At 59.8% G+C, this 26,905-nt stretch overlaps 2 protein-coding genes across 2 annotated transcripts; both read left to right on the forward strand.

Moving 5' to 3' along the window:
• The first annotated feature begins 4,972 nt into the window (after positions 1-4,972).
• Positions 4,973-7,109, forward strand: SSTR3 (somatostatin receptor 3). Its single transcript, XM_058568819.1, has one exon. It carries the CDS (start codon positions 5,002-5,004, stop codon positions 6,268-6,270), a length of 1,269 nt encoding a protein of 422 aa, XP_058424802.1. The 5' UTR covers positions 4,973-5,001; the 3' UTR covers positions 6,271-7,109.
• A 9,162-nt stretch (positions 7,110-16,271) lies between these two features.
• On the forward strand, positions 16,272-24,078 carry C1QTNF6 (C1q and TNF related 6). Its single transcript, XM_058568417.1, has 3 exons — positions 16,272-16,626; positions 19,074-19,332; positions 21,794-24,078. Exons 2-3 carry the CDS (start codon positions 19,080-19,082, stop codon positions 22,339-22,341), a joined length of 801 nt encoding a protein of 266 aa, XP_058424400.1. The 5' UTR covers positions 16,272-16,626; positions 19,074-19,079; the 3' UTR covers positions 22,342-24,078.
• Positions 24,079-26,905: the final 2,827 nt, after the last annotated feature.

Raw genomic sequence — 26,905 nt, forward strand, 5'->3', positions numbered from 1 at the left:
TCCCGGCCCCTCCTGCACCCCCCACCCCTGCTCCCTCCTTCTCTGGCTCTCCATGTCACCATCTGTGGCACAATCCCTCTCTGTCACTCTCCCTGCCACCCCCTCCTTTTCCTTCCTCCTTCCTCGCTCTCTCCCTGCTGCTCTCCTCTCTGCATCTCTCCCTCTGCCCCTTCTCCGCTCCCTCTCCTCTCTCCTTCTCTTCTCCCTGTCACGCATTTCTCATCGCCCCCCCTCATTCTGGCTTTCCACCCACTCACTGTCTTCTCTCTCTCTCTATCCCCACCTCCGACCGACCCCCCTTTCCCTCTATTTCTATTGGCTCCTTACAGTCCACTGTTCCCCTTTTCCTTCTTTTCCTTGGGAGGCTCCTGCCTGCAGACCCCCCATCTGTGCCCCTACCCCCCCCCCCCGTCCAGGAGGTGTCCTGGAGATGGGGGGTGACGCACCAGGCGCCGGTGGGGAGTCAGGGCCGGAGACCAGATGGGAGCGGCTCTGCGGGCAGCCGTGGCCGCTGCGGGCCTAAGAGGGGCCGCCGGCCCGCACCCAGTCTAGAAGTGGGCACAGTGTGGGGCCCCCGGTGAGGGGGTGCTCTGGGGGCACTAGGGGACTGGGCAGGGAGAGGGGCCAGCAGAATGATAACCAGCCTGGCAGCAAGGAGGGCATCCCTCGCCCCCTGGGCAGGTAAGGAGGCTGGGGCCTGGGTGGGGTCCCGGAGGGTGGGTACTGGAGCCCACCCTCTGCCCAGGATGAACGTGGGAGGCTGAGGCTGGGGGCTGGGCCCAGGGAGGAATGAGGGCTTCCTGCGACCTCTTGGTGGGCTGCAGGGGGTGGGGGGCATTAATCTCAGAATTTCATGCCACAGTTCTAGAATCGTGGAATCACAGAACAGCAGAATGTCAGAGCTGGGAGGAACCAGATGCATCACGTCGTTGGCCTCCTCGGCTCACGTGCCAGCTTCCCTGAGCTCCCTTCCGTGCTGGGCACTGTGCTCAGCACACTCCTGTTTAGTCCTTTCAACAACCCTGGGAGGTGGGTACGCTGGTCTTCATTTTAATAGGAGGAAACTGAGGTTCAGAGGTAGGAAGTGACTTGCCAAAGGTCACACAGCAATTTGCATCATCACTCTGTGGCAGAGCCTAAGCCCCCAGCCTAGGGCTCGTGGGGCATGTTCCTGGGGGCAGACTCCAGGCCTGGGGTGGGAGGGAGTCAATGGCCCTGACTAGCACTATCCGGGCCTCTTGGGGGAAGGCCGAGGGGAGCAGAGGGCAAGCAGAATGCAGAGCTGGCCAGGGGCCATCAGCCTGCATCGTCCAGGGCTGTCCCAGTCCTCGTCTCCTCTCAGCCGAGGCCTTCTGGGAAGCCGGCAGGGCCGGGAGGTACTGATGGGTTAGGAGTAGACAGGGCTGGGTTGGAATACTGGCTCCCACTCCCAGCTGGGTGACCTTGTGTAGCTGACTGAACCTCTCTGGGCCTTGCCTTCCTCCTCTCTAAAAACCCTCCCTCGTGGGCTTGTGAGGATTTCCTGATCTGAGTTTGAGGGCTCTGCCAGGCAGCAGCGGCCCACCTTGGAGCTCTACTCACTGAACTGCTTGGTCTGTTCCCATTTCCCGATGTGCTGGTACTGGGCTGCAGGCCGGGGTTAAACAAACAAACAGCTCAGGGTCCCTGCACCCAAGAGCCGGCACTCCAGAGGGGAAGGGAGTGGGGGACAGACAAAGGAGAGTGACTGGGGCGTCTGGCATCCGTGAGGGACCGTTCTGAATTGCTGTAGGGCTCAGGGCAGCCACTCACCCTCTCTGGGCCTCCGTCTCCTCCCGAGCAGTCCTCTGAGGAGTCCGGCCCCGGCTTTCAGGCAATCTTGTGCCCAAGATAAACCAGACAGGGAAGAAAAGTCCCTCCTCCCCCAGGAGGAACTAGATCATGCACAGGATTCCAGCTCCTTGAAGAAAAGACGGCACCTAAATTGCAGGTCTGGCTGACACCCACGGAAAGCTGTAATTTCCCCGCTTCTGACGCCCCGGGCCGTTAAACTTTGACAAGGAAGATGGGCCCAGATAAGGGTGGAGGCAGGGAGTCTTCCAGAGGAGCCAGGAGCTCGGGGAGGGGCTAGTTCACCCCCTCCCCGTAAAAAGGGAGAGCCTGGCTGGAGGGGGCTGTCCTGAGAGCTCACCCCCAGGTTTCCCTGGGGGCATCTGTCCCTGCAGCCTGGAAATTAGGTTTGCCTGGCTCACTGTGCCTCTCTCGGGAGCCCGGACTCTCTCAGGAGCCTGGCGCTCTCCTCCCTCCTCCAGCTCTGGGTTGCAATTGGCCGCCCGGAGGGGATGCTGTAAAGAGGATTTGCGCACAGAGGCAAGGTGGATGGGTGGTGACGTAGGGCCCCCTGGCTGAGGAAGCCAGGACTCTAAGGTCCCAGATTCCACAATTCCGGGTCTAAGAAGGGCTGATTCTGGCATTCTGGAATTCTGACATTCTCGGATTCAAGGACACGGAGTCTAAAAATCTATGACTCTACAACTCAATTCTAAGAATCTAAAATGCTATTTTTAGGCCTTTAAGAGTCTAGGGATTTGGGTCCATGATCCTAATAGTTCAAGAGCCAGTGGGAGAGCTGGGTGCCAGCTGGGTGCCCTGACCAGCTGTGACACTTAGGCAAGTGTCCTCCCCAGGCCTGCCTGTGAAATGGAGGTGGGAGGAGGGTGGTCTTAAGGGTCCTCCCAGCTCTGCCCCTTCCTAGCTGTGTGACCAGAGCACACCTTTCACCTTTGTTCCCTGTCTGTACGGTGGGAATGACACCAGTGTCTCCCTCATAATACCCCATAGGGTGCTGTACATCACCAGCTTAGCCCTGGCAATCGGGCCTGGGTGACAAGGAGCTGGCAGCACTGTTAGGGTCCTATGAGCCCACTGCCCAGACAGCCCCTCCCTTAGTGCCGCTGTCCCAGGCTCAGGAGTACTGACGAGGTCCTGGGGTGAAGGGAGGTTTGAGGTCAGTTGGGGGTCTCCCTCCTGGCTTGGAGGAGCAGCGAGGGGTGCTCTGAGCCCCAGCCTGGGTTCTGTGCCGTTCTCAGCACCGCCCTGCCTGGCGCTCAGAGCCCTTGGAAACCCCACGTCACCGGGAGGGACAACCAGGCGCGCTCACCCACTCAGAAGTGTTTGCTCGATTTGCGGTGCCTGCCCTTTCCAGGAGCTGTGCATCTTAAAAGTGGTGTCCGGACAGGGCCGTATAGATCGCAGGTCTCGCTGGAGGCAGTTCAGGCCCATCCTCGGGCGGGAGGATGTTGGAGGAAGAGCTTCTCCTCTGAGAGATTTCTTTCTCCCTCAGGGTTTCTGGAGGGAGAATCAGGGGGCAGCCCAGAGCCAAGGGACGGGGAGGGGGTATCATTAGGAAGAAAGGGTCGGGGAGATCCAGGCCCCAGACGAGGCTCTAGCTTTCAGGCTTGGCCTCTACCTGGGCCTCCTGAGAGCCAGGAAGTCTGCTGAGGGAGGCTAGCAAACCCTGGGGGCCTTTCCCCAGGGGGCCTGAATCTCCACTAGCAGCAGTTCATGCACCCCTTGCATTAAGAACTGTCCACTCCAGTTCCTGTGAGTCATTGATGCCTCACACACTGATGCAGAGCTGTGTTTGAGGGGAAGGGTCAAAGTGAAACAGGAGTGTCTCCAACTTAAGGAGTGTCAAGTCTAGCAGGGAGCCTGGAAGAGTCCCAGATCCTTATAATACACGGGAGTGGTGACACGAAAGGTGCTAACAAAGTAAACAGGGATGCTGGCTCCCACTGTGCCCGTGGGCAAGCTCCTACTCATGCTTCAAGACCCATATGAAATGCCCTCTTCTCGGGAAGCCTGCCCTGCCAGTGCAGGGGGAGGGGGCTGTTCTCGTACCCACCTCCAGTGTGTTGTGAATTTCTCCAGCACAAGTCAGCTTCTGGCAGGAGAAGGGGCCCTAGCCCCACCCCCAGCTTCACAGCCAACCGTCCCAGGCAGGGTCTTTTGGGGGCAGAGTGGGGTGGGCTGGGTTAAAGGGGTCCCCAAGGGCTCTGACTCCCAGGGGTGGGGACACTCCTGAGCCTGTGGTTCTTAACTCCATTCGGAATCTGATGAAAGCTCCGGGCTCTGCCCAGACAAGACACGGACATGTTAACTTTCACAGAGTTTCCACAGAGGGCTCGTGGATCCTCTGAAGTTCATCTAGAGACCCGGGTTCAAGGTTAAGGACCTGTGATGTGCAGTAGTTTTTTTCAAAGTAGAGTTTTTCACTGTGTCCTTGCATTGCAGAAGGGGCAGGGGAGCTCCCTGGAATCTCCTTTATAAGGGCACTAATCCCATTCACGGGGGATCCACCCGTATGACCTAATCACCTCCCAGGGCCCCCCTCCTAATACCACCACACTGGGGGTGAGGGTTCAGCATATGAATTAACGGGGTACACATTCAGTCTGGAGTAGTGGGTGATGCACTTGGGGCTCTCAGCTGGGGCCATCCTATGTAGAAGGGGCAAGTATTGTTTTATGAAACAACATGGTTTCAATGGGTTGCGATGTAAAATGCACTGGTGTCAAAAATGTTTGAAAAGCACTCGTATAGAGGGAAAGACCTAGTTTGTCATCAGCTGATTGAATGACCCACTCGTTCCTTTATTGGACACGTGTGGAGCACTCACCCTGTGCATGGGCGAAGGGACACGGTGGTGTACCGGCCAGCGCTGGGCCCTGCCCTTTGGAGCCAGGCAAGCCCATGTCCCATGCCATGCCCTAGCTGTGTGAAACAGGGTGGTCATGTCACCTCTCTGAGACTCAGCTCCCCGATCTGAGAAGTGGGGACACGTTGCCAGCCTACCTTGCCCTCCTGTGCAGAGTGAATGGGCTGGTGCAGGTCAGATTCTGCCCAGGTGCACGGTAGCGTGATGGGGGAGGGGCAGTGGAGAGAAAGCCAGCTTCTGCCATGACCGGGCTGTGTCCTCCCTCCTCCAGCCAATAGCAGCTGCTGACCGCCCTCCCCTCAGCCATGGACACCCTCAGCTATCCTTCATCAGTGCCCACGACCTCGGAACCTGGGAACACCTCCTCAGTCTGGCCCCTGGATGTCACCCTGGGAAATGCGTCCTCAGCCCCGAGCACAGCAGGGCTGGCCATCAGCGGTGTTCTGATCCCACTGGTCTACCTGGTGGTGTGCGTGGTGGGCCTGCTGGGCAACTCGCTGGTCATCTACGTGGTCCTGCGGCATACGGCCAGCCCGTCGGTCACCAACATCTACATCCTCAACCTGGCGCTGGCCGACGAGCTCTTCATGCTGGGCCTGCCCTTCCTGGCTGCCCAGAACGCCCTGTCCTACTGGCCCTTCGGCTCCCTCATGTGCCGCCTGGTCATGGCCGTGGACGGCATCAACCAGTTCACCAGCATCTTCTGCCTCACCGTCATGAGCGTGGATCGCTACCTGGCCGTGGTGCACCCCACCCGCTCTGCCCGCTGGCGCACGGCGCCCGTGGCCCGCACGGTCAGCGTGGCTGTCTGGGTGGCCTCAGCCGTGGTGGTGCTGCCCGTGGTGGTCTTCTCGGGCGTGCCCCGTGGCATGAGCACCTGCCACATGCAGTGGCCCGAGCCGGCGGCGGCCTGGCGAGCTGGCTTCATCATCTACACGGCCGCGCTGGGCTTCTTTGGGCCGCTGCTGGTCATCTCTCTCTGCTACCTGCTCATCGTGGTCAAAGTGCGCTCTGCCGGCCGGCGGGTGCGGGCACCCTCGTGCCAGCGGCGGCGGTGCTCCGAGCGCAGGGTCACACGCATGGTGGTGGCCGTGGTGGCGCTCTTCGTCCTCTGCTGGATGCCCTTCTACGTGCTCAACATCATCAACGTGGTGTGCCCGCTGCCCGAGGAGCCTGCCTTCTTCGGCCTCTACTTCCTGGTGGTGGCACTGCCCTATGCCAACAGCTGCGCCAACCCCATCCTTTACGGGTTCCTCTCCTACCGCTTCCAGCAGGGCTTCCGCCGGGTCCTGCTGCGGCCTTCCCGCCGGGTGCGCAGCCACGAGCCCCCTGCGGGGCCTCCGGAGAAGACCGAGGAGGACGAGGAAGAGGATGGAGAGAAGGGTGGGGAGAAGGGGGCAGGGAAGCCAGGGGAGAGGCAGGAGGAGAACAGCCGGGTCAGCCAGATCACACAGCCCGGCACCAGCGGGCAGCAGCAGCCGCCCAGCGGCACGGCTGGCAAAGAGCAGCAGTTCCTACCCCAGGAGCCCTCAGCTGGGGAGAAGTCAGGCACGCTGCACATCAGCTATCTGTAGGGGCCTGCAGAGGGCCAGGGTGGCCCGAGGACAAGACAGAGGCTGTGGGTGTGCCTAGGGAGGCCACCCCAGGGGCCAGGGGCCCATGATGGGGTGTTCGGACGCCTGGGCTCTGATCCCAGTGCTGCCGGGACTTGCTGCATGACCTTGGATGGGTCAGCTTCCCCTCTCTGGGCCTCGTGTTCTCTCGTGACTCAGGGATGGGAGTCATTGGCCTGGACGAGCTCCACCAGATGAGAAGTCTGGAGGGCATCACTGCTGGGCTGACCTTCCTGAGGCGGGCCCAGGTGAAGAGGATACGGGCAGACTGCCCTTTCCCCTCCTAGATGGAGCAACCTGGTGGATCAGCCTGAATCTTGGCCCTCAGAGGGATAAACCAAGGCCGGAGTTCCTGGGCTCAGAGTCGGGTTCCCAGAAGAGGGACTGGGGCCCCAGGTTCACAGGGAGTTGGACTCAGGCCACGAATAGAGGAAAGTCTTACCTGGCAGGAGGAGGGTGTGAGACCGTCAAGACCCATGTCAGCTCTCCCTCACTGGCTGCAAGGCCTGGAACCACCTCTTCTCCTCTCCGGGCCTCAGGCCTCACCTGCTGAACAACCCAACAAGCTCCAGGTCCCCTTGGCCCAGACGGTCAGCGCCGGGGCTCGTGTGCTCCTGGACACGAGGAGAAGGGGTAGATTCTCCAGGAAGCTAACTAAGTCCAGCTTCAGGGTCCCTTACTGCTGGGGCCCTTCTGAGGCCCTGCGTCTAATTTTGTACTCGTAATTTTGTATTCTTTTTCTTAAAGAGGGACTCCAAATTGCATAAGCTTAGGCCACCCAAAACCTAGGTTAACCTCTATTGAGGGCAGCTGACCAATCCCCAAAGCAGCTCACTTTGTGTCCTGTGGCTGCAGAGGGGTGGGGGTGGGGCGGGGTGGAGGGCAGGGGGTGGGAGGGAGTCTCAGGATCTTTGAGACTCCAGGAGCCCCCTCACAGGAGACACCGTCCCCGTTCCTCCCCTCCTAGGGACCACAGCAGGGACCCGGCCCAGGCGGACAGGCATGGAAGGCAGAGTGTCTCAACAGAGGAGAAGGAGGAAGAGGAGGAGGAAGGGGGGGAGGGGGAGGAAGAGAGGGCAGGGGAAAGAGGAAGAGGAAGGGGTGAGGACCAGGAGGAGGGTGGAGGACAGATCTGTTCCATGACCTTGGAGCTGTCCTCCACCCCTCTGGGCTGAGCCCAGTTGCAGCGTCAATGAAACTGGGTTGCCGATGGTTGGCCGGATCAATCTCAAGGAAAGGATGCCACCAGGGTGGAAAAGCAAATGCTCTGAAGGGTCCAGGGCCGGCCCCCTTGAGGGCCTGCCTCTCTGTTCCCTGGGGCTATAGTTCGGGGAAGCCCAGGGGAGACAAGAGGAGGCTGGCGTGGGACCACAGGAAGAGGCCACTGTCCAAGGCTGGGCATGGACCCGCCTGGACTCCCTCCCAGAGATGACCCCTTAGAGCCACAGTGAGACTGGCCCCATGGAGGGTGGTCCCTTGGGCTAAACCCATCAACCCCCCACCCTGCAGAGGGCAAGGGACCCTCAGGGAAAGCATGGGAACCACAAATTGGGAGACCTAGGTCTTCAACCTACCTCAGGATCCTGGTTAGCTTTGACCTCTCTGGTCCTCAGTTTCCCCACCATAAAATGGAGGTGGTTGTCTCAGCTTGCCTGGCTCCTGGGATGTGAGCTGGGTAAACAGACCCACACACTGCAATGGGTGGGGGTGGGGGGGTGCGTATCAGGGCGTTATAAAGTGGAGGCGGCCCCCATGCCAGGCTCAGCCTACACCCCCTTTTTCTTCATCAAGTGGCCTCTCTTTCTCTAGCCCTTGGGGGAGAGGACACTGCAGGACACGACAAACGGGGCCTTGGGGGGTCAGAGGCCAAGGATCAGGGAGGCGGGGCTTGGGGGAGAGGTTGGCCCCTTCAGGGGGAAGGAATATCACAAAACCAGACCTTGTGTGGAGGTTGGAGGCTAGAGGCCCAGCCCTCGGTCTGGGGTTCCCCTGAGGAGGATCTGGGGGTCCGAGGGAAGAGGGGCCCCTGGCATTCCAGCATTCCGTGGCCAGCCCTGCCTTCCTGATTCCTGGGGCAGGGGAGCCTGTTCTGCAAGGGTGGCTGGGAGGCCCCTTAGAGAAATCTGCTGCTTCTGCCCCTAGGTCTTGTCAATAAAGACGGTAACACATGACAACAGCTGTGGCCTGAGCCAATTCCTCTGCCAGGTGCTGAGTGTCTAGACTGGCATGCATGGATGGGCGTGTGTGGGGGTCCGTCTCTATCAGGATGCTCCCTCTATCCACCTTTCAGCTCTGTGGCCAGGCCTCTTTGTGTGTGGCCCCCCAGAGTCCCGGTCTTCCAGGGCACATGGAAGATGCCCCTGACAAGCCTCAGCCTACACCCTTACAGACCTTATCCAAAAGCAGTAGATATACTCTCTTCCTGTGTCCAAATATCAAATCTCATGGAAGAAAGCTGATTGGCTCCAACTGGGACACATGATGGTCCCTTGGGCCAATCACCAAAGACGAGGTGATAGAGTGTCATGCTTGGCCAGGTGTGGGTCACATGCCCATCCTTCCTGCCACTGTGATGGACAGTTTGGCCTGACCAGTGGGGTAGGGGATGAGTCACAGGCAGACTATCCATGGCAAGGGGAGGTGGGCCAGGCAGCGACAACAGCAGACGGGAGGGGTGTGTGTGTGAGCCCAGTGCAGGGCGCATAGTAGGTGACAGGGCATCTCAGCCGATCCATGAGTGAACGTGAAGGGGTTTTAACACCGAGGGCCCGCTGTGCATGTGGCAGGTGTGCACGGGGTGGGAGCAGAGGAACTCTGGGGGCCGAGTGTTGTCTGGGAGGAGTGCTTGGGCCGGGGTCCCCCCGCTAGACCCCACAGCTCCTGGGCCTTCCCCCGACACAGTGTGTCATGGCCTGTGCATGCTCATGTGCATGCGTGTTTGTGGGTGTCCCGCTCGCCTTGTCCCTCCAGGTAGGGGCCGTGCCTGATGCGTCTGTGCGCCCAGGGCCCAGCAGCACTGCGGGCCTTCACGTGAATATTTGGAATAAATGAACAAATGGGAGGAATTGCCTTTCCCAACTCCAGGGGCAATTTCCACCCTGAGACTCGAGCCTCCTTTGGATCTGTGCGACGCGGTGACCCTGAATAAGCAGAGGAGAGGAGCCGAGGGCACCGAAGGAACTTGTGTTGGGGTTCGGGGCTGGAGTCTGTGGGTTATGGGACCTGCAGGGGCTGCAGGGCGAGGGTAGGCTCTGAATTGTGAGCCTGAGCGGCAGGAAGGGGTGTGCCGACCCTCCCTGCCTGACTCCTCCTCTCCAGACAGCCAAGTTGCTCAGACCCAAGGCCATACCTTGAACTTGTCTCTCAGAGGCGGTTGCCAGGCAACAGCCCATGGCCACCAGGCTCTGGACCAGGACTTCGTGCGTCAGCATCAGCATCAGCGTCAGCATCAGCGAGAGGAGCTGGGAGGCCGCAGGGCCAGGGAGAGGGGAAGCCGAGGCCCCAGCCCTTCAGGTGCTTCTCACCTACAAGGGGTGGGGCAGACAGAGGCCACTGTCCCATGGGAAGGTGACAGCCTGGGCTCCACAGGACTCCAGACACAGAAGAAAACGCTCTAAAAGCAGCGAGAACCCCAGGCTGTAATGTGAGGGGCGCTCCCTGGAGTTGTGCAAGGCCACGTCCAGCCACAGCCTCAGGGTGCTCTGCTGTCACGGGCAGGCCCTGGTGAGACCCTCGGTGAGTCCACTGGAAGGCGGTGGGGGAAATGCAGCCCCTAAAAGCCATGGGACCCGAAGTCAGGAGGCCTGGACCCTAGGCCCACTCTGCCACAAACATGCTGTGTGGCCTTGGGCCATTCACTTCACCTCTCTGGGCACCTAACAAAGATTTTCCTGAGCACCGACTATATACAAGGCCCTGACACTGGGTGGGGAGGACAGTGGAGGGAACAGACACGGCGCCTGTGCTGTGGGTGCTCACAGGGAGCCACACAGGTAGCTCTCCCGTGGGAAGGGAAGTGCAGTGTGCTCTGGGGGCACGGTTCAGGCGGAGGGGTCAGTGAGGGGGCTGTGCTGAGAGCAGAGGACCAGTGTGAGTGTGCCAGGCAGAGGGCCCTGTGTTCCCTGAGGCCTTGAGGCTGGAGGAATGCAGTGGATGAGAGGGAGAAAGGCTGAGGAGAGGCCTAATTCAGGGATAGAGGCTGGCTCAGACAGGACCTCCCAGAGGGTTGATTCTTATTGTCGGATGAATTGCGTCTCCCCCGCCCAAGTTCGTATGTTGAGGTCCTAACCTCCAGCACCTCCGGATGGGACTTTATTTGGAAATAGGGTCCTTGTAGGTGTAAGTAGTTAAGAAGAGGTCATATTGGAGAGCGGAGGCCCCCCCCCCAAAGGACGGGGGTCCTTAAGAAAAGAGATTTGGACACAAACACGCACACAAGGAAGATGCTGGAGTGACGCTTCTACAAGCCAAGGAACCCCAGAGATGGCCAGCAAAGCCCCAGAAGCTGCAAGGGAGGCCCAGAACAGATCCTTCCCTCACAGTCCTCAGAAGCAAGCAGCCCTGCCTGTCACTGTGATCTTCCAGCCTCCGGAACTATGGGAAAGTAAATTTCTGTTGTTAAGCCACCTAGCTTGCGGTACTTTGCTATGGCAGCCCGGGCAGACGAATACGATTTCCCACCTGCAAGACCGAGATAACGGCCTCTCCTCTCCGGTCTCCGGAGACTAACTCATTCAGGCTTTCATTCAACAAGTGTTCACTGGGCGGCTGCCAACTGCAAAAAGCCGAAGGCAGAGAAGTGTGAGGCCCGTCTTTCAGGGTGAAGGAAGTCGCAGCGAAGATAAGAGATAAAGACGCAGAAAGAGGCAGTTCCTAAGTCCCCAGCCTGCCTGGGTTTGAATTCCGGCTCATCCATTCGCTAGCTGTCTGACCTTGAGCCATTAGTTAACTAATCTTTCTGTGCCTCAGTTTCCACCTCTCTGAGAGGAGGATGAGAGCAGATGTGTGTATTGTTAGGAGGTTTAAAGGAGTTAATATTTATCAACAGCTTAGAAGAGTGCCCAGTGCATCGTGGGTGCTCCGTGTTGAATAAACGTGAGAAGGGCCTTACAGGAAGCAAGAGTCCATCCCTGGTGGGGGTGGAAGTCTCCCCAGGAGGGGTTACAGCCCAGCTGAGCGTAAAGAGGGAACTGGAGTTTGTTCGCCCGGTGAGGGAGGCCTGGGAGACAGCCAAGTGCTGAGACCAGCTCTGATCTGCATTTCACAGCTGAAGACAGTGAGGCTAGGATGGTCCTGTGACTTGCCCAGGGTCACTGCCCCAGAGGCAGGACCAAGAACCTGTTTTCCCAGCCCCCAGTCCAGTGTGCATAGTTTTTGAAAACTATGAGATGAGGGCCAGGGAGGCTGAGGGTGCAGAGAGCTCTGAGGCCACTGGTGCCAGCTCTCTGATGGCCCCCGGGCAGTGGCAGACGATGTCCTTGGGCAAGACCCGACAGGCAGGAGGGCTACCCAGGCCCCACGGGGACCTTGATCAGCTCCTAGAGGCCCAGCCACGCTCTAGCGAGCCCTGCAGCCCCGGCACAGGCCTGCCTGGCAGGCTGAGGTGGTGTGGACACAGGGGAGAATGACAGGCACACACTCATGCACAAGTGCGTGCGTGGAGGGCAAGGCTGCCTTCACTTTTTCACAGGCTCAAAGAAAGTACTGGGTCCACACTTGGCCGGTGTCCCAGCCTCCAGGGTCCCAGACACCGGGAAACACAGCTGTAGGCAGCCAGGAACCACCTCCTCTAGGGCCATCTCACTACAGGAGGACGAGGACGGCGGCACGTGGCCTCTCGGCCCTGCTCTCTGCTTAATGACCAGGAAACATGTCAATATTTGCACACGGCACTGCTGGCCCCGCGGCGCTCTGTCGGCACGCCCGGAGCCTGTCCGGTTTCTCCATCAGTAAGGGGGGTTGTTTCTGAGCTCGGCCCGGCCCTCCGCCTGCTCACCAGACAGGGCGGGCCTCTCCTCCTCTCTGGCCGTAATAAATGGCTGCCATTACGGGAGTAACACAAAGTAAACACCCAATGCCCGTGTGCATGGGCGGCGGTGGCAGGTGAGCTCTCGGCCACGCAGTCAGGTTCGAGCCCCAGCGCCACCACCTCTTAGCTCTGCGTGTCTTTGGGACAGCCTCGGGGCCCCCTGGAGCCTCAGTTTCCTCATCCATAAAATGGGCTCCATATCCCCCATCTCACAGCACTGTCTCAGGACCGGGGGGGGGGGGGGCGGGGGGGGCGGGCGGATTGGCTCCGGCGAGGCCAGCGCTGCGCTCTGTGTCCGGCAGGGGGCGCCGCGGAACCTCCCCCTCGCCGCGCGGAGTCGGCCCAGCAGCTCCGCTCGACCGGACTCGGCTCTAGTTGGCCCCACTCGGTCAGACTCGGCTATGTTCGGCCGGACAGGCTGGGCTCGGCTGGACTCGGTTCTATTCGGCTGTCGTCGGCAACCCTCGGCCGGACTCGTCTCTGCTCGGCCCAGCTCGGCCTTGGTCGGTTCTGCTCGGCTCCCCTCGGCGCCAGACGCGCATGGGCCCCTCCCTGGCGCTGCGGCGGCTCGTCTCTCCGGCTTCCGGGAGGGAGGCTCCGAGGCGGCAGCGGGGGGTTTCCCGAGGCGCGGGTCCCCTTTGGCTCCGCCCTGGGCGGTGCCCGGCGTGGCCGCGACTGGCGGCAGTCTTCCCAGTGCTCGAGGCCGAAGCGGGCGGGAATGGAGGGTCTTCGGGCCTGGGGTGGGGAGTCGCTCCCCTAATTCCCCCGAGAGAAGGGGGCGGTTGACGCTGGGCTCCCGCGCCCCTGGCGACCCCATCATCCGGGCTCTGCCACTGGTCGGCCGTGAGGAGGGAGCCGGTGGCAGCTCGTTCCCCTGAGCCTCAGTTTCCCCCTCTAACAATTAGCAGGGTCCTCGTCAGGGTCCAGAGGCCCTGGGTCGGCGCTGGCTCCTTCCGTCTCTGGGGGACTCAGTTTACCCTTCTGTAAAATGGGATGAAACTCGCCCGACTCAGATTAACACCCATATCAGTCATGGGTTGCTGAAAGCCCCGGTTGGAGAAACTGAGTCCAGGGAGCGAAGTTCACCCAGGGCCACCCCACTAGTTAAAGGAGGGCTCAGCAGAACCAGGAAGCCCAGCGAGCGAGCTGCTTGGGCGAAGGGGGTCCCCTTGGATCCTCTGCTTACTTTGCCGGGAGTGGGGTTTGGAGGAAGAAGGCTCCCCAGCCGGCCCCTAGCGCGTCTCAGTGGGCCCTTCATCTTCCTCTCCCCCTCCCCCCAACCTTACCTCTCGGGGAAGGGGATGGGGCGGGGGGAGCATCGCCAGCCGCGGGTGGATGGGTGGGCGCCGCGTGGGATGGGGAGATCACAGCCGCCGGGTGCGACGGCTGCCCCCAGCAGGTGGCGCTCACCGTCTCCTTTGTTTAGTTTCTTAATGGGTCTCTGTCCTTGAACAATTAGATCTGTGACTTGTCGTTCACAATTTGCATAGCGGACTCCAGGAATCATTGTGTTTTCTGTTCTCTCGCGTTTTGGCAGGCACACGTTTTGTTTTTTAAATACGTGAAGGGTTCCTGTGCTTTGTAAGCACTGACTAAGTGTCACGACTTTCATACCTTCTCCCGACCCTGGGCTGGACGGTGGGATGTGGCTGGGAGCTTGGTTCTGAGCGTCAGCGAGCCTGTGCCTCATTTTCCTCATCTGTGTGTGTGAGGAGAATGGGCTCTCGCCCTCCCCGTACTCAGGGTTTACCCAGGGAGAAGCACGGATGGGCGGCCAGGATAGAGTACCCCCACTGGGGGTCCCACCAGGCTGCTCAGATGGTCTTGGCCTCCTCGTGTCCCTCTGGCCCAGGGACACGGAGGCTCAGGGGCAGGGAAACATGCCCAAGGTCACACAGCTAGAAGGAGAGGAAGGTGAGCCACAACTCAGTTCTTTCGGCCCTGGGGCTGGTGCTCTGCTGGGGGGATCCTTGGAATGGTTGGGAGACCAAGGGATGATGCACGAATGGAGGGATTTTAGGTACGGTGGGAAAATATTACAGTATAATATTCCTGAGTCCTGCTCTCTTGTCTGCCCTGCCCCCAGCCAGCCGCCCTGGACTAAGGGGGACAAGGGGACCCTTTTCTGGGTCTGTGTCAACGTGGCTGGGAGCCAAAGGGGCTGGCCCTAGAACCTGGCCTGGAGTCATGTGCCTTTCCAGGGCTCAGCCTCCTCCCCTGTCAAGGGGGATGAGCAGCCGTCCCTGCAGAGGGGCTGTTGAGTGTGGCGTGGAGCAGAGTGCTCTGGACAAACCACTCCTGTGTCCCCAGCCTGCTGCTCCCATGCCCCACCCGCCTTCCCTTCCCTTCTCCCTTTCCTGAGATGCTAGGCTTTCTCAGGAGCTGTGCTGCTGACTCAGCCCTTTCCCCTGGGGGCAGCTGAGTGGGGAAGGTGGGGAGGATGGCTCCCCTTGGCTCCCTCCCTCAGCAGGCCTGGCCCTGTGCCCTGGGAATGCTGCCTGGGGCAGGGCCACGTAGAGGGCACAGCCACGTAGAGTGTGGACCTGACAGTTTTCCCAGCTGTTAGGGTCCTTCCATCTGCTTTCCTTTGGGCCCCTTCGACCCCTAAACAGGCCTCGGGGGGAAGGGGTGCTGCAAGTGGGCTTGGGAGGAGGAAGCCCCACAAGGCTAGAGGTTGGGAGAGTCTGGCTCTCATCCCGGCTTGGACTCCAGTGGCTGTGTGACCTTGAGCCAAAGACTTGCCCTCTCTGAGTCACAGTGTCCCTGCGGGTCAGATTAAGGGGTTGGATTAGATCCTCCCTAAGGATCCTTCCAGGCCTGATATTTTCTGTTTGGTTATCCCTAAAACGAATAGGAAACTGAGGCCCAGAGATGAGAGAGCTGGTCAAGGAGGCACAGCCCTGGGGCTGTTCCATCCTCCACACTTTGCCCAGCTGTGAGTGGGGACAGGGGTTTAGAGCCCAAAGCCCCAGACTTCAATAAATCCCACTCCTGCACCTCCTGAGGGAGATAATGTCACCACCTCTCTCTCCCCAGGGGACAGCCCCTGAACTGCAGCCTTTGCCCCAGCCGTGCCCAGCTGTGCCATCGTGGCAACTCCAGGGGCTGGAGAGCGCTTCGTTCTGTGGGGTTGTGGTTCCTCTTCACTAGCCCTGTGACCTTGCACAAGTCCCATCAGCTCCGACTCTAGCTCTCTCTCCCAAGGCTGGGGTAGGATTCATTGAAATAGTGGATGTGAACACCCTCCGGGTACCAAAAGCCCTACAAAGATGAGGCCTGGTCCCGGCGGTAAGCACTCAACACATGTGGATGAGAGACGCTGGAGGGCGGAGGACGTTTGAGACTGTCTTTGCACAGGGGTCTCTGACTCCAGGAAGCAGAAGGAAGGTGAGGCAGGAGCCGGCCCAGGCCCAGGGGCATACGGTGCAGTCTGCCCTCCTGCGAGCTTCTTGGAGGTCATGTCCATGGGGACATTGGCTCTAAAGACTGCTAGGCTGAATCGGTCGTGGCAAAGTTCCAGGCAGAGGAGGGGGACTTTGGTGTCCATTGGGGATGGGGGCATTGTCCTGGCTGCTGCCCTTACCTGGTACCTGAGGAGGTAATTCCTTCGCTCAGCAGACATTTACTGAGCCTCCCCTATGCCTGGCGTGGATGGGCTGGGGACTGGAGTTCTACAGGCACCTAGGGTCTGGGAGGCGAGGGTTCTGGCCCAAGTCACTGGCTAGTGGGTGGCAGTGCCGGGATTCGAGCCTGAGGCTGCTGGGCTGGTGCCTGTGCCCTCTCCACTCCGCATCCTGGAGTGAGGGAGCTCTTCAGCTCAGGCTGGAGCCCAGGCAGCGGGAGTCCAGCACTGCCCCCACCTCCTGAGCAACTCAGGGGCCTCCTGCCCCTCCCCCTCCCCCTCCCAGGCCTGGATTGCCCAGCCTGCACATCAGGGGCATCAGACCCCTTCCTGCTCTGACTTTATTGGGCCTCTGAATCAAGCAAGACCCCACTGGACCACCAAAGAGTTAAGCAAAGGAAATCCCCGGCTCCTTTCATCTCCGCAGAACCCAGAGGCTGGAGGGGAGGGCGCTGGGAGGAGGAGAAGTGGGAAGCCAGCTCAGCCGGCTCCCTCTGCCCGCCCTCCCTCCCTCCGCCCTGCCTCCATCCCTTCCTCCCTGCCTCCGCGGCTGGGCCTGGGGGCCTGGGCCAGCAACAAGTGATGATTGCAGACATGGGCCAAGGAGCCAGAGGCCGCCCAGAGGCCCGGGGTCCAGGAGCCGCTGTGTGAGGCCGCGGGACACAGGGTGAGTGGTGGGAGGTGCTACAGCTTCCTCCAGCAGGGACAAGGGGGCTGGGGTCAGAGCCTGGAATTCCTCTCCTCCCTCCTCTCTTCCTGGACCGGTTTAGGGACCGGCTCTCTCTCTCTGCTCCCGGCCAGCCCTTCTAGGCTCTCCCCTCCCCATTCTCTCCTGTGACTGAGACCTTAGCCCCTGGTGAAGAGCTGCCCTCCGCTGCTCCTAGCTTGTGGCCACCCCTGCCTGGACACACACCACCTCAGGTCAGCAGGGCCTGGCCCTCCTCCCATCCCAAAGAGGTCCCTGCTGCCTCCACTCGGGAGCTGGGACACATCACCCCCAATTGCCTGGTCCTCACGCTTGATCCCTGCCCGGCACCGTCTCCCAGGGCCAGTCAATGATGTGGCTGTGGGTATTTCTTTTGTTTAAGTCTGCTTGGCTTCCTGCTTCCTGCCCCCAGGTTACAGTTCCATGTCGCAGAGCTTTTGACTCCCATCTGGCCGGGGCCAACAGAAATGTCCCCAAACCGTGCCGACCCTCTGGGAGAAGTTCTGCCCTTCCTATCCCGTGCAGGCACTGGGAAGTAGTCTTGTTGGGCAGAATGAGGACAAGCTTCTTATTACGAGTCTTTTACAAGTCAGGCACTTTCCCTGCATTTAAATCCTCCCAGGTAACCTGGGAGGGAGGTGGTGCTGTCATTTCCTTGTAAGTATCAAGGAGCAGGAAGCCCAGAGAGGTTAAGCCACTAGCCCTAGGTCACACAGCTTGTAAACTATTCTGGGATCTCAGGTCTGACTCTAAGTCCTCACCTTTCCCCAAGAGGTCACATCTATGCCCAGGAAAAAGGGAATTTTTGCTCTTCTCAAAATCACCGGGATGGTTTTAATTTACAAATAAAAAGTGAGGGTGATGATCTGGGGGTGGAGTGGGGTGGGGGAGCCACTAGCAGCTCCCAGGGAGCGGAGGTGGGGGTAGGATACAGGTGGGGGGAGGGCTCCTGGCCCTTTAAAACCTAGCTCTTATCTCTGTGCTCAGCAGAGGGAGGATGGCATTTAAAAAAAATAATAATTTTACCTTCTCTACATGTATTAACCACAGAAAAATATTTTTGAATTGTACTAAATGTTAAAGGAGAACGAAAAGGAAATAAACAAACACCAGAAGTGTAAAAACCAGTCTGGTTTCAAAAGCCGAGTTTCTGATCCTGTGATAACTTGGCGCCAGCCCCCAAAGACTGCCACCGCCTCAAAGGCTCTGTGCCCGGCTTCCTGCCCACCCGGCCCCGGCCTGTCTCCAGCCCCTGTCCAGGCGACTTCCTGCCTTTCTGCTGGAACGCTGATCCCTTCTCGGCCAAGGCCAAAGACAGACCCTCACAAGCCCTTGGACTCCTCTGATCCTTTATAATTTTCCAGCCCTTCTGGTCCGCCCTTAATCCCAATTTACCACCTTGGCTGCTGATTGGCAGGTCTATTATGATTGACACACCACCTTCCAATGAATTAACGCTCTCCGGAGCCTTCCCTGCAGGGCTTCTGTGTAAGGCGGAGTTGTGCAGGTTGTTGACTGCGCAAAGATGCTGAGAGGGGAGGTGGGCTGACACCAGCCCTTGCCAAGCTGCACACATTCAGTGTTGCATTCCTCCAAAAGGCACTTCTTTTCTTTTTTATTTCCAATTTGTCGGTCCAGAGAGGCACCTTCCTCTACCTTGCACAAAGGCGCTGTATAGGCTGGCAGGGGCGTGCAGTCTACAACGCAGCTTACCTGCCCCCAACTTCTCACCGATATAATAACACCATCACCACACATAACCTGCGCATTTTGGTTGGTGTTGCTTCCTGTCTGCTAGAATAAACGACCTTTCCTAGCTCCTTTGTGAGGACCACGGTGCTCCCACGCCAGACCATGGGCTCAGCCACGTGTCCCCTCTCCTGGAGAACGAGCCTGCAGAATCCTTTGTGTTTGTCCCAGGGGCCCACTACCCTCCCTCATGCCACACTGGTGGGGGGCACGCGGTTGCAGGAGATGATGGAATCAACGGGGAGAAAACAGGTCAGTGGGAGGCGGGAGGGCGGGAGGAGCATTTACAGTCTCATTGGTTATGGCACATGGGCAGCTGGGCATCCTCCTCACCCGCCCAGTGAAGGCCTCCTGGGACCCTGCTCTGCTCTTGGCTGTGGCTCTCTTCAAGGGGCTTCCTCCTCCGCAGGGCCATGTGTGGCAGAAACTCTGTGGATTGGTCCCGGGAAACGCAGCCTCCAGGCCCTGGTGGGCCCAAGTCTCTTTGGAGAACTTGCTTCTTTGTAGGCCTCAGTCTTCCCATCTGTTAAGTGGGACACTAACAGTTTCTCCCCGAGTTATGTCAGGAGAGCGCTGGCTGTGGGTTGCAGCATCCACGCCGGGCAACGGCACAGCGATGTTAAGTGGAACATGTGTCTGCCCCTCCTGCCCTGCTCCAGGTCGCCATGGGGATAGCTGCCCCGGGCCTCCTCTCGACAGTCCTCCTGCTTCCTCTCCTGGTGTCTGGGGTCCCTACCGAGGAGCCCGCCTCTGGGGAAACTGTGGCCTCCAGTCCCCCTGGGCACTGTCGGCGGTGCTGTGACTCTGAGGACCCCCTGGTCCCTGCCGACGCTGCAGATGTGTCCTCGGCCTCTCCGTCCGCCCTCCCATGTGTGCTGCCTGAGGTCAGGCCCTTCATTAACATCACCATCCTGAAGGGTGAGTGCCCACAGGGGCTCTGCTGGATGGGCCTGGTTGGGGACAGGGAGGGCGTGGGGGTCTCAGCCTGGGGAGGTGAGGCGGAAGGAGCAGGAGAAACCAGGACAGAAGACTGAACAGGACGTTTTCTTTCATTCACACATTTATTGAGCACCTACTGTATGCCAGGACTGTTCTGAATTCTAGGATGGAGGATGAACAAACCAGACAGCGATGCCCACAGCCGTGGAGCTTTATTCTAGTGGGGGAGCCAGGCAGTGAGCAATACACATATTACCCAAGTTAATGAGACAGAATGTTTGATGGTGATAGATGCTACGGAAATGACAGGGTGGGGCAGGGTAAGGGGCATCCAGAGTGCAGGTGTGGAGGCAGGTGGCCTGTCAAATGGGGCGCTCAGTGTAGGCCTCACTGAGTAGGTGAGGGAGAAGCCATGTGGATATCTGAGGAAGAGCATTCCAGGCAGAGAGAACAGCAGGTGCAAAGGCCCTGGGGCAGGAGTGGGCCTGGTGTGTTTAAGGAACAAGGGGCAAGGGGAGGAGCTGAGGTTGGCGATGAAACAGGGGCCAGGTCAGACTTGGGCTTCTCCTCTGAGTGCGTTGAGGAGCAAGGGAAGGCTTGAGCAGAGGAGGGACCTGATGCAACTTAGGTTCCAAGTGGATCCCTCTAATGTCACATGGAGAATAGACGGCAGGGGTCAAGGGTGGAAGCAGGGAGACCTGTGGAGGCCACTAGGGCCTAGCTGGCTCCCTGTCCTCTAAAATCTGACCTGAAGGAAGCTGCTTGTGCTACTGGGGCATGAAGGGCTGGGCTGGGGCGTGGACGTCTGGGCTGGGGCCAGGCCCTTGGCATCCTTCACCTCCTTCTTTGCTCACAACACTCCCGTGAGATCTGCACTTTGTCTTTCCTCCCACTTTGTAGATGGGAAAACTGAGGCTCCTAGAGGGGAGGCGCTCTCCTGGGGTGACACAGCTGTCAGGGGCAGAGCCAGGATCTGTCCCTGAGGCCTCCACAGGCCATTCCACCCCGCGGCCAGGGGTCAGCTGGCGTCTGAGACCCTCCGGCCTCCTTTCCTTGCCGCACCCCCCACCACCTCATAGGTCACAGCTTCCCCAAGGCCCCCAGGGTCCTGTGCCTGAGGCTGAGGAGGTGCGTGGGTGCTGACGGCACTTCCCCCACACTCCCCTGCAAAGCCCCGTGTCACCGCTCCTGGGCGGGCTTAGCTGCCTGCCGGGGCGAGTGGGCAGTTTGCTGCGGCAGAAGGCACCTGGCTGGCACTAGGAGTCCTGGGTCCCCGCCCCGGCTCTCCAGCTCCTCGCTGTGTGGTCAGGCTGCTCTCTCCCATCCTGGGCTGCCGGCCTCCTTTGTAAAATGGAGAAGGTAACCCTCGTGTGACCAGCTTCACCTGACCCCTCAGGGCTAAGGCCAAGCAGGTGCCCTGCAAACTGTAAAGTGCTGTGCACGTGATGAGGCGGGCAGTTCTCCCATGAGGCCGCCGAGCCAGACCTCCACGGAGCTGCGGATCCCTCCTCCCCCTGCTCTGCAGGCTTCTCCTCCACGGGCCTGTGCCCTCCTCTCTGCCTCTTCCTCCACTCTTCCCAGGGGCCCTTGGAAAGCACAGGGCCGGCCAGTTCACTCAAAGGGGTGTGGCTAACGTGGGATCCCGCGCACTGTGACAGGCAGCAGGGAAATGTTTGGGATCAGGTCCCTCAAGACATAGCGGTCACTGCTTTTCTTGTTCCAGGTCAGCCTGGAGCAAGGGCTGGGCGGAGGCGTGTCTGACTTGGGGCCTGTGACCAGACCCCAGGGCGGGCAGAGATAGCCGAGCAGTGCTGGGTGACCATACTGCTTCATACCTGCAGAGTCCGCAGAGCGCAGGGCATTTTGTTGAGGGCTCACGAACACCCCTGTGTGGTGGGCATGATCCTCTTCCAGATACAGACAAAAAAACCCAGACCCCAACCCTGAAATGCCCCAGGTCACACAGTGGGGCAGTAACGCCAACCGAGGGCTGCCTGGCTCCCAGTCCGGGTGTTTCCTTCCAGGTGGGCAAAGGTATTTTCCTTGGTTTCTTCTCTGGGTCAGAAACTCAAGTGCATCCTGCCACCCCCCACATCCCCACTGGAGTCTGGCCTGGCCTCCCGGAGCCCACCGTCGGACCTTTACTGCGGGGCGAGGGGAACAGGTGGGCGTGGAGACAGACCGTGGTCGGAGTCCCGCCTCTCCTGCCCCTGAGCTGTGTCACGCTGGGCAAGTCACTTAACCTCTCTGTGAGCGAAGCTGGTCACGGTGTCTCCTTTAGAGGGGCGTTCAGGGAGGCAATGCCTGGTGTGCAGTCGGGGCTCAGTAAATGCTGGCTCCTTCTCTGGGCAGGGGCAGAGCCTTCTGCCAAGGAGCATAGGTGCCTCCTTGGTGCAGGCCCGGGTGCCTGCCCTGACTTCTCCCCTTCTTGTCCCCACAGGTGACAAAGGGGACCGCGGTCTGCTGGGCACTCCTGGGAAGCTGGGCAAGGAGGGTCCCCGGGGGGAGCGCGGCCCGCAGGGCCCCAAGGGCGCCAAGGGGCAGGCGGGCAGCCCCGGTGGCCCGTGCCAGACGCGCTTCTCGGCCTTCTCGGTGGGCCGCAAGACGGCCCTGCACAGCAGCGAGGGCTTCCAGCCGCTGCTGTTCGACACGGTCTTCGTGAACCCGGACGGGCACTTCGACCTGGCCGCCGGCCGCTTCGTGGCCCCGCTGCGCGGCCTCTACTTCTTCAGCCTCAACGTGCACAGCTGGAACTTCAAGGAGACCTACGTGCACGTCGTGCACAACGAGGCGGCGGCCGTCATCCTGTACGCGCAGCCCAGCGAGCGCAGCATCATGCAGAGCCAGAGCGTGATGCTGGCCCTGGCGCCCGGGGACCGCGTCTGGGTGCGGCTCTTCAAGCGCGAGCGGGACAACGCGGTCTACAGCGACGATGTGGACACCTACATCACCTTCAGCGGCCACCTCATCAAGCCCGAGGACGAGTAGGGCCTCCAGCAGGGCGGCCCCGGGGCGTGGCCGTGGGCACGTCCATCCCCTGAAGGGCCTCGGTTTGCTCCTCGGTAGCGTGCGCCCCGGGGCCTGGCATCCTCCTGATCTCCTTTTCTTTTCTTCCCTCCGTCACCCCTCCCAGCCTGTTTCTGCCTCTCTCCTCTCTCGGACATATTTTAAGAAGTTCTAACCTAAGTATTCTGGAACTTTCCTAACGTTTTAGACCAGCACTTCTCAAACTTGAGTGTGCGTGTGAATCACCCAGGGATCGTGCTAAAATGCAGATTCAAACTCAGCAGATGTGGAGTGGGCCCAGGAGTCTGCATTTCTAGTAAGTTCCTGAGTGATGCTGATGCTGCTGGTCCGTGGACCACACTTGAGTAACCGGATTCTAGAACATTCACAACATGCTAGTACTTTCTGAACATTCTGGAGTCTTCCAAACATTCTAGAATCTTCTCAACATCCTTATATTCTCTCATCCCTCTAGGACTCCCTCGTCTCTGTTCTCTTCTTCTCTTCTCCCCCTTCCCCCTTCTCTCTCACTCTCGTCGGCACCCCGACCTGTGCAGCCGCCATTCGTTTATTCATTCATCGAACACTCACCGAGCACTCACTCTGTGCCAGGCTCTGGGAGAGCTGAGGTGAATCAGACACAGGCCCTGCCCTCGGTGAGCGCCCAGTCCAGCCAGGGCAGGGGGATAGGATTCTGAAACCAGACCCCGAGAGACACACGGGGCTCTGATCACATCCGTCTGTTCTGGGCATTCAGGCACTGGGCCCCTCATTACCCACCACTCCCCAAGGCTGGTGGGACAGGGTCCCTGTGATGGGGGGTTATCCCCTGCCCCTTCCTTTCCTTCCTGCCCAATGCCCGTCACTAAAGCAAACCCCACAGGGGCCTTGGTCAGGGCAAGGGTGCTGTGTGGGGAGGGCTGGGGGCTTGAGGGCATTTTGGGGGTGAGAGAGGCCCCTGGGGAGGGAGCCCAGACCCACAGCTCCCCACCCAGCTGGAACGGTAACGGCGAGGGCTCCTGCCCCCTCACGGCATCCCCTCCCTGCCCGCTCCCGGGCTCTGTCAGGGCCTTGCTCAGCCAGCCCTGCCAAAGCACTCGGGCCTCAGTTCTCCAGGCCCCCAGCCTCTGTCAGACATGGACGTCTGTCCCCAGGTGCTCTCGGACCCTCCCTGGCCACTCTCGCAGGCCCAGTGCCCCCGCTCCCCAGGCTTTGTTAAGGTGCTAGGCGTGGTGGGCAGCTGCCGCCCAGCAGAGCCTCCTCGGGCCTGGTGCTGCCTCCACAGACGCCGCTGGGCAGTGGCCGGGACGGAAGGCACCAGGCTTTGGAGCCCTCAGCTGGTCTGGGGAACTGAAGCGGGCAACACTCCAGGCCAGTCAGGGGACCCTCCTCTGAGCCGTGATACCAAGAGAGGCCCTGGCGAGGCAGAGGCCAAGTAAGGGGCATCGGGCTTTCTGTCCCTCTCTCTCCCGGGTGGCCTGAGCCCCTCCCCAGAGGGAGACGGCCTCCGCGCATTGGTGCTTCTGCAGACTCCGGGGCAGAGGTGGCCCCGGTGGTCTCTGGTGCTCACTCATAGCCGAGGGGACCGTGGCTGCGTGGTACGTGGCTGGGAGGTGGCAGCAGGCCTGACCAAGTGCCACAAGGCCGGTGCTATACACCCGCCCCGGCCCAACTTGGCCCCTGCCTTGCTTGTCCGACGTGATTAAAGGATGTGTGTCTTCTGGCAATTCAGCCTGGTTCTTTCTGCTCGGCTCCCTTTCCCCTCCTTGGGAGGACAGCCGGTCCTGGTTCCACGGGGGCCCAGATCCGGGGCTCCAGAGAGACTGAGGCAGCCCAGGGCTCCACCTCACATACTCCCCACTCACAAAGAAGCCAGCCCCTCGTCACTCCAGCAGCCGGTGTGCCTTGGGGTGAGGGGAACCGGTTCAGAGTCCGCTGTGCCGTGCCCTGGCTGTGGCCTTGGGAAAGTCCCCACATCCCTGAGCCTCAGTTTTCCTCGTCTGTAAAATGGGGATGATGATAATCTACTTCATGAGGTGGCCGTAAGGATTAGAAGAGAGGTTGCTTGCTGAGCGCTGTGTTCATCCTTTGAACTGCACCTATTGAGCACCTACTGTGTGCTGGGTACCCTACTAGGCATGGAGGTGCAGTGGGGAGCAGAATCCACTCCCCTACCCCCGGAGAACACCCATGGAGTTAACATTCTAGTGGGCGCTCGGAGGTGCCCAACAACGACAGCCCCTCGCCTGGGGATCCGGGCTCACGTTTTGTGTTTGACATTTATGAGGGAACTGTTGGATGCTCTCTGGAGGTGAAACATACACCACATTCTACAGTGCACTGTCCTGAGGGGTCCTGACTGTCTAAGCAGCCTGGTGGCTACTGACATTAATACATTTAGAGTAATCCATGTCGACTCCCTGTACTGACCCGACGGGGGCATCCTGCACTGCTGTGTGTTACTATTGCTGCATTTGATGCTTTTCTGGGCACCACTTGGAAGAGCGTGCTGGAAAAATGAACCCACCGTAACTGCCCCAGGACTCAGCTGAGCCCAGCCGCCGCACAGGTGGGGATAGACACAAGCCTTCCTTTCCTTGGAGGGCGTCTGGCCTCTGACGGAGGCTCCCCAGCTCACCTGAGGGCCTGGTAGCTCTCACCCGAGAGCCCTGACAGGGCAGAGGCTGCTCAGAGGAGCGATCCACGGCCTGCTTTGGGTCCTGGCTCTGTTCTGCATCGTCGGCCTCACCAGCACCCTCACACTGACCCTGGTGGTCAAGCTGTCTCCCCCAGGGCCAGGCAGGAGCCTTGTGTCGTGGGTGTCACGAGGACGGGCCGTTTGCTGATTGCTGAGGCAGCAAAGCTTTGGAAACTCCTTGCCAAACACCCGCAGGAGTGTTGAAGTTTGTCCTTTGCAAACTGAGGCCAAAGGCTGCAGACGGTTCCGGGTCGCATCAGTTCAGAGCTCAACACCGGCAGGTCCTTGGTAGTCTCATCTGGCCTGCTGCAAACGCTCCTTCCATCCACGGGTCCCATGCAGCCTCTGCTCCGGGATCACCAGGACCCCAGTTCCTGACTTGCCGGCATATCCTTGGTGGGTGGTAAGAGCCTCGAGGTCTTGGTGATGGAGAATCTCCCAACTGGCGAGGTCTTAGCGGGATTGGGGAAAGGGCCCTGGAACCTGGAGGCCCCGAGCCTGCTGCCAGGTCTGTGGAGACACCGTCGCCCAGGAGACCCACCGTGCTTAGTCCTGGTGACTCCAGCGAGCTGGTGAAACACCCGTGTAGCCACCTCCCCACCCTGGGGGCAATCTCTTTCAATTATGTATTTCCAAAATGACGTTTCTCCTTGAAGTGTTGGGCAGCAGGGAGGGGAAGGGAGAGGAGGGCCAGGAGGACAAACAGCCCTGGAGGTGCAAATACCCTGGGCTGGGAGTCAGAGGAGCTCACCTCTGCTTTGCCGTTGCTTGGCTGGGCGGCCTGAGGCAAACGCAGGGAATGTTGAGGGCAAAGGGTGATCAGACAGTGATCTGAGTTGAGACCAGGGGCAGAGCTGGTGCAGGTGGCTGGGCATGGCTGCGTCCCTGGTCACCTGCGGCCCGGATGGGAGAGCTGGATCATTCCATGTTTTTGGGTAGGGTGCATCTGGAAGTCCTCAGCCTTCCTGGGAGGAGGATCCACACAGGAGCTCCTTCCTCTGCCACATGGGAGAACGGGGAAGAAAGTGGAGAATTCTAGAGAGGGTGAGCTGAGAAAGCTTCTTAGTGGAGGGGACATTTGAGCAGGGCCTTGGAAGATGAATAGGAGTTTGAAAGACATGATGTGGGAAAAGGGGACAGTGGTATGAAAACGTTGGAGGTGGGACAATGCAGTCTGTGTTCTGGGCAGTGGGAGAGACCAGTACTCTAGATAGATGTTTGGAAAGGATGCAGAGAGAGAGAGCAAGATGGGATTTGAGACTGGAGAGATAGGGGCCATGCCATGAAAGGCCTCGAATGTCAGGCTAAGTCTGGACTTGACCTCCTAGGTGGTGGGGAGCCGCTGGAGGTTTCTGAACAGTGCGGGTACTGGTTAGAGCTGATTTAAGAGGGAGATCACTCTTGTGGCCAGGTGGGGCATGGGTTGTAGAGGGTGAGACCGGAGGCAGTGAGGGGGCCGTGCTGTGGTCCAGGGGAGAACATGGAACGCCTGGAAAGTGGGAGAATTGTGGACGTCATTCTGGAGGAGGGGGCCGTGTCCCCACTGGACTTTGAAGGAGGTAAGAGATTTCATAGCAGAGGGGCAGGAGGAGGGCAGCCAGGTGGGGGTCCAGCTTGGGCAAAAGGTCTCCAGGCTTTGTTGCTCCTACCGGACTTTTCTCTGACAGCAGGAAGAGGGCAGCCTGGGTGCCAGGAGGTGGGCTCCTGTCCCAGCTCTGCCCGGGGGAGTCACTGATTGACTCGAGGACTGGAGGGTGCTGGGTAGCTGGTCTAGTCTCTCTGGACCTCTCGTTGTCCTTACCTGTCACATTAGATTCAAAGTCCCTTGTCTCTTGCCCCATCAAGGCC

The sequence above is a fragment of the Diceros bicornis genome, chromosome 25, assembly GCF_020826845.1.
Source record: "Diceros bicornis minor isolate mBicDic1 chromosome 25, mDicBic1.mat.cur, whole genome shotgun sequence".
In the NCBI taxonomy this organism is placed as follows: Eukaryota; Metazoa; Chordata; class Mammalia; order Perissodactyla; family Rhinocerotidae; genus Diceros; species Diceros bicornis.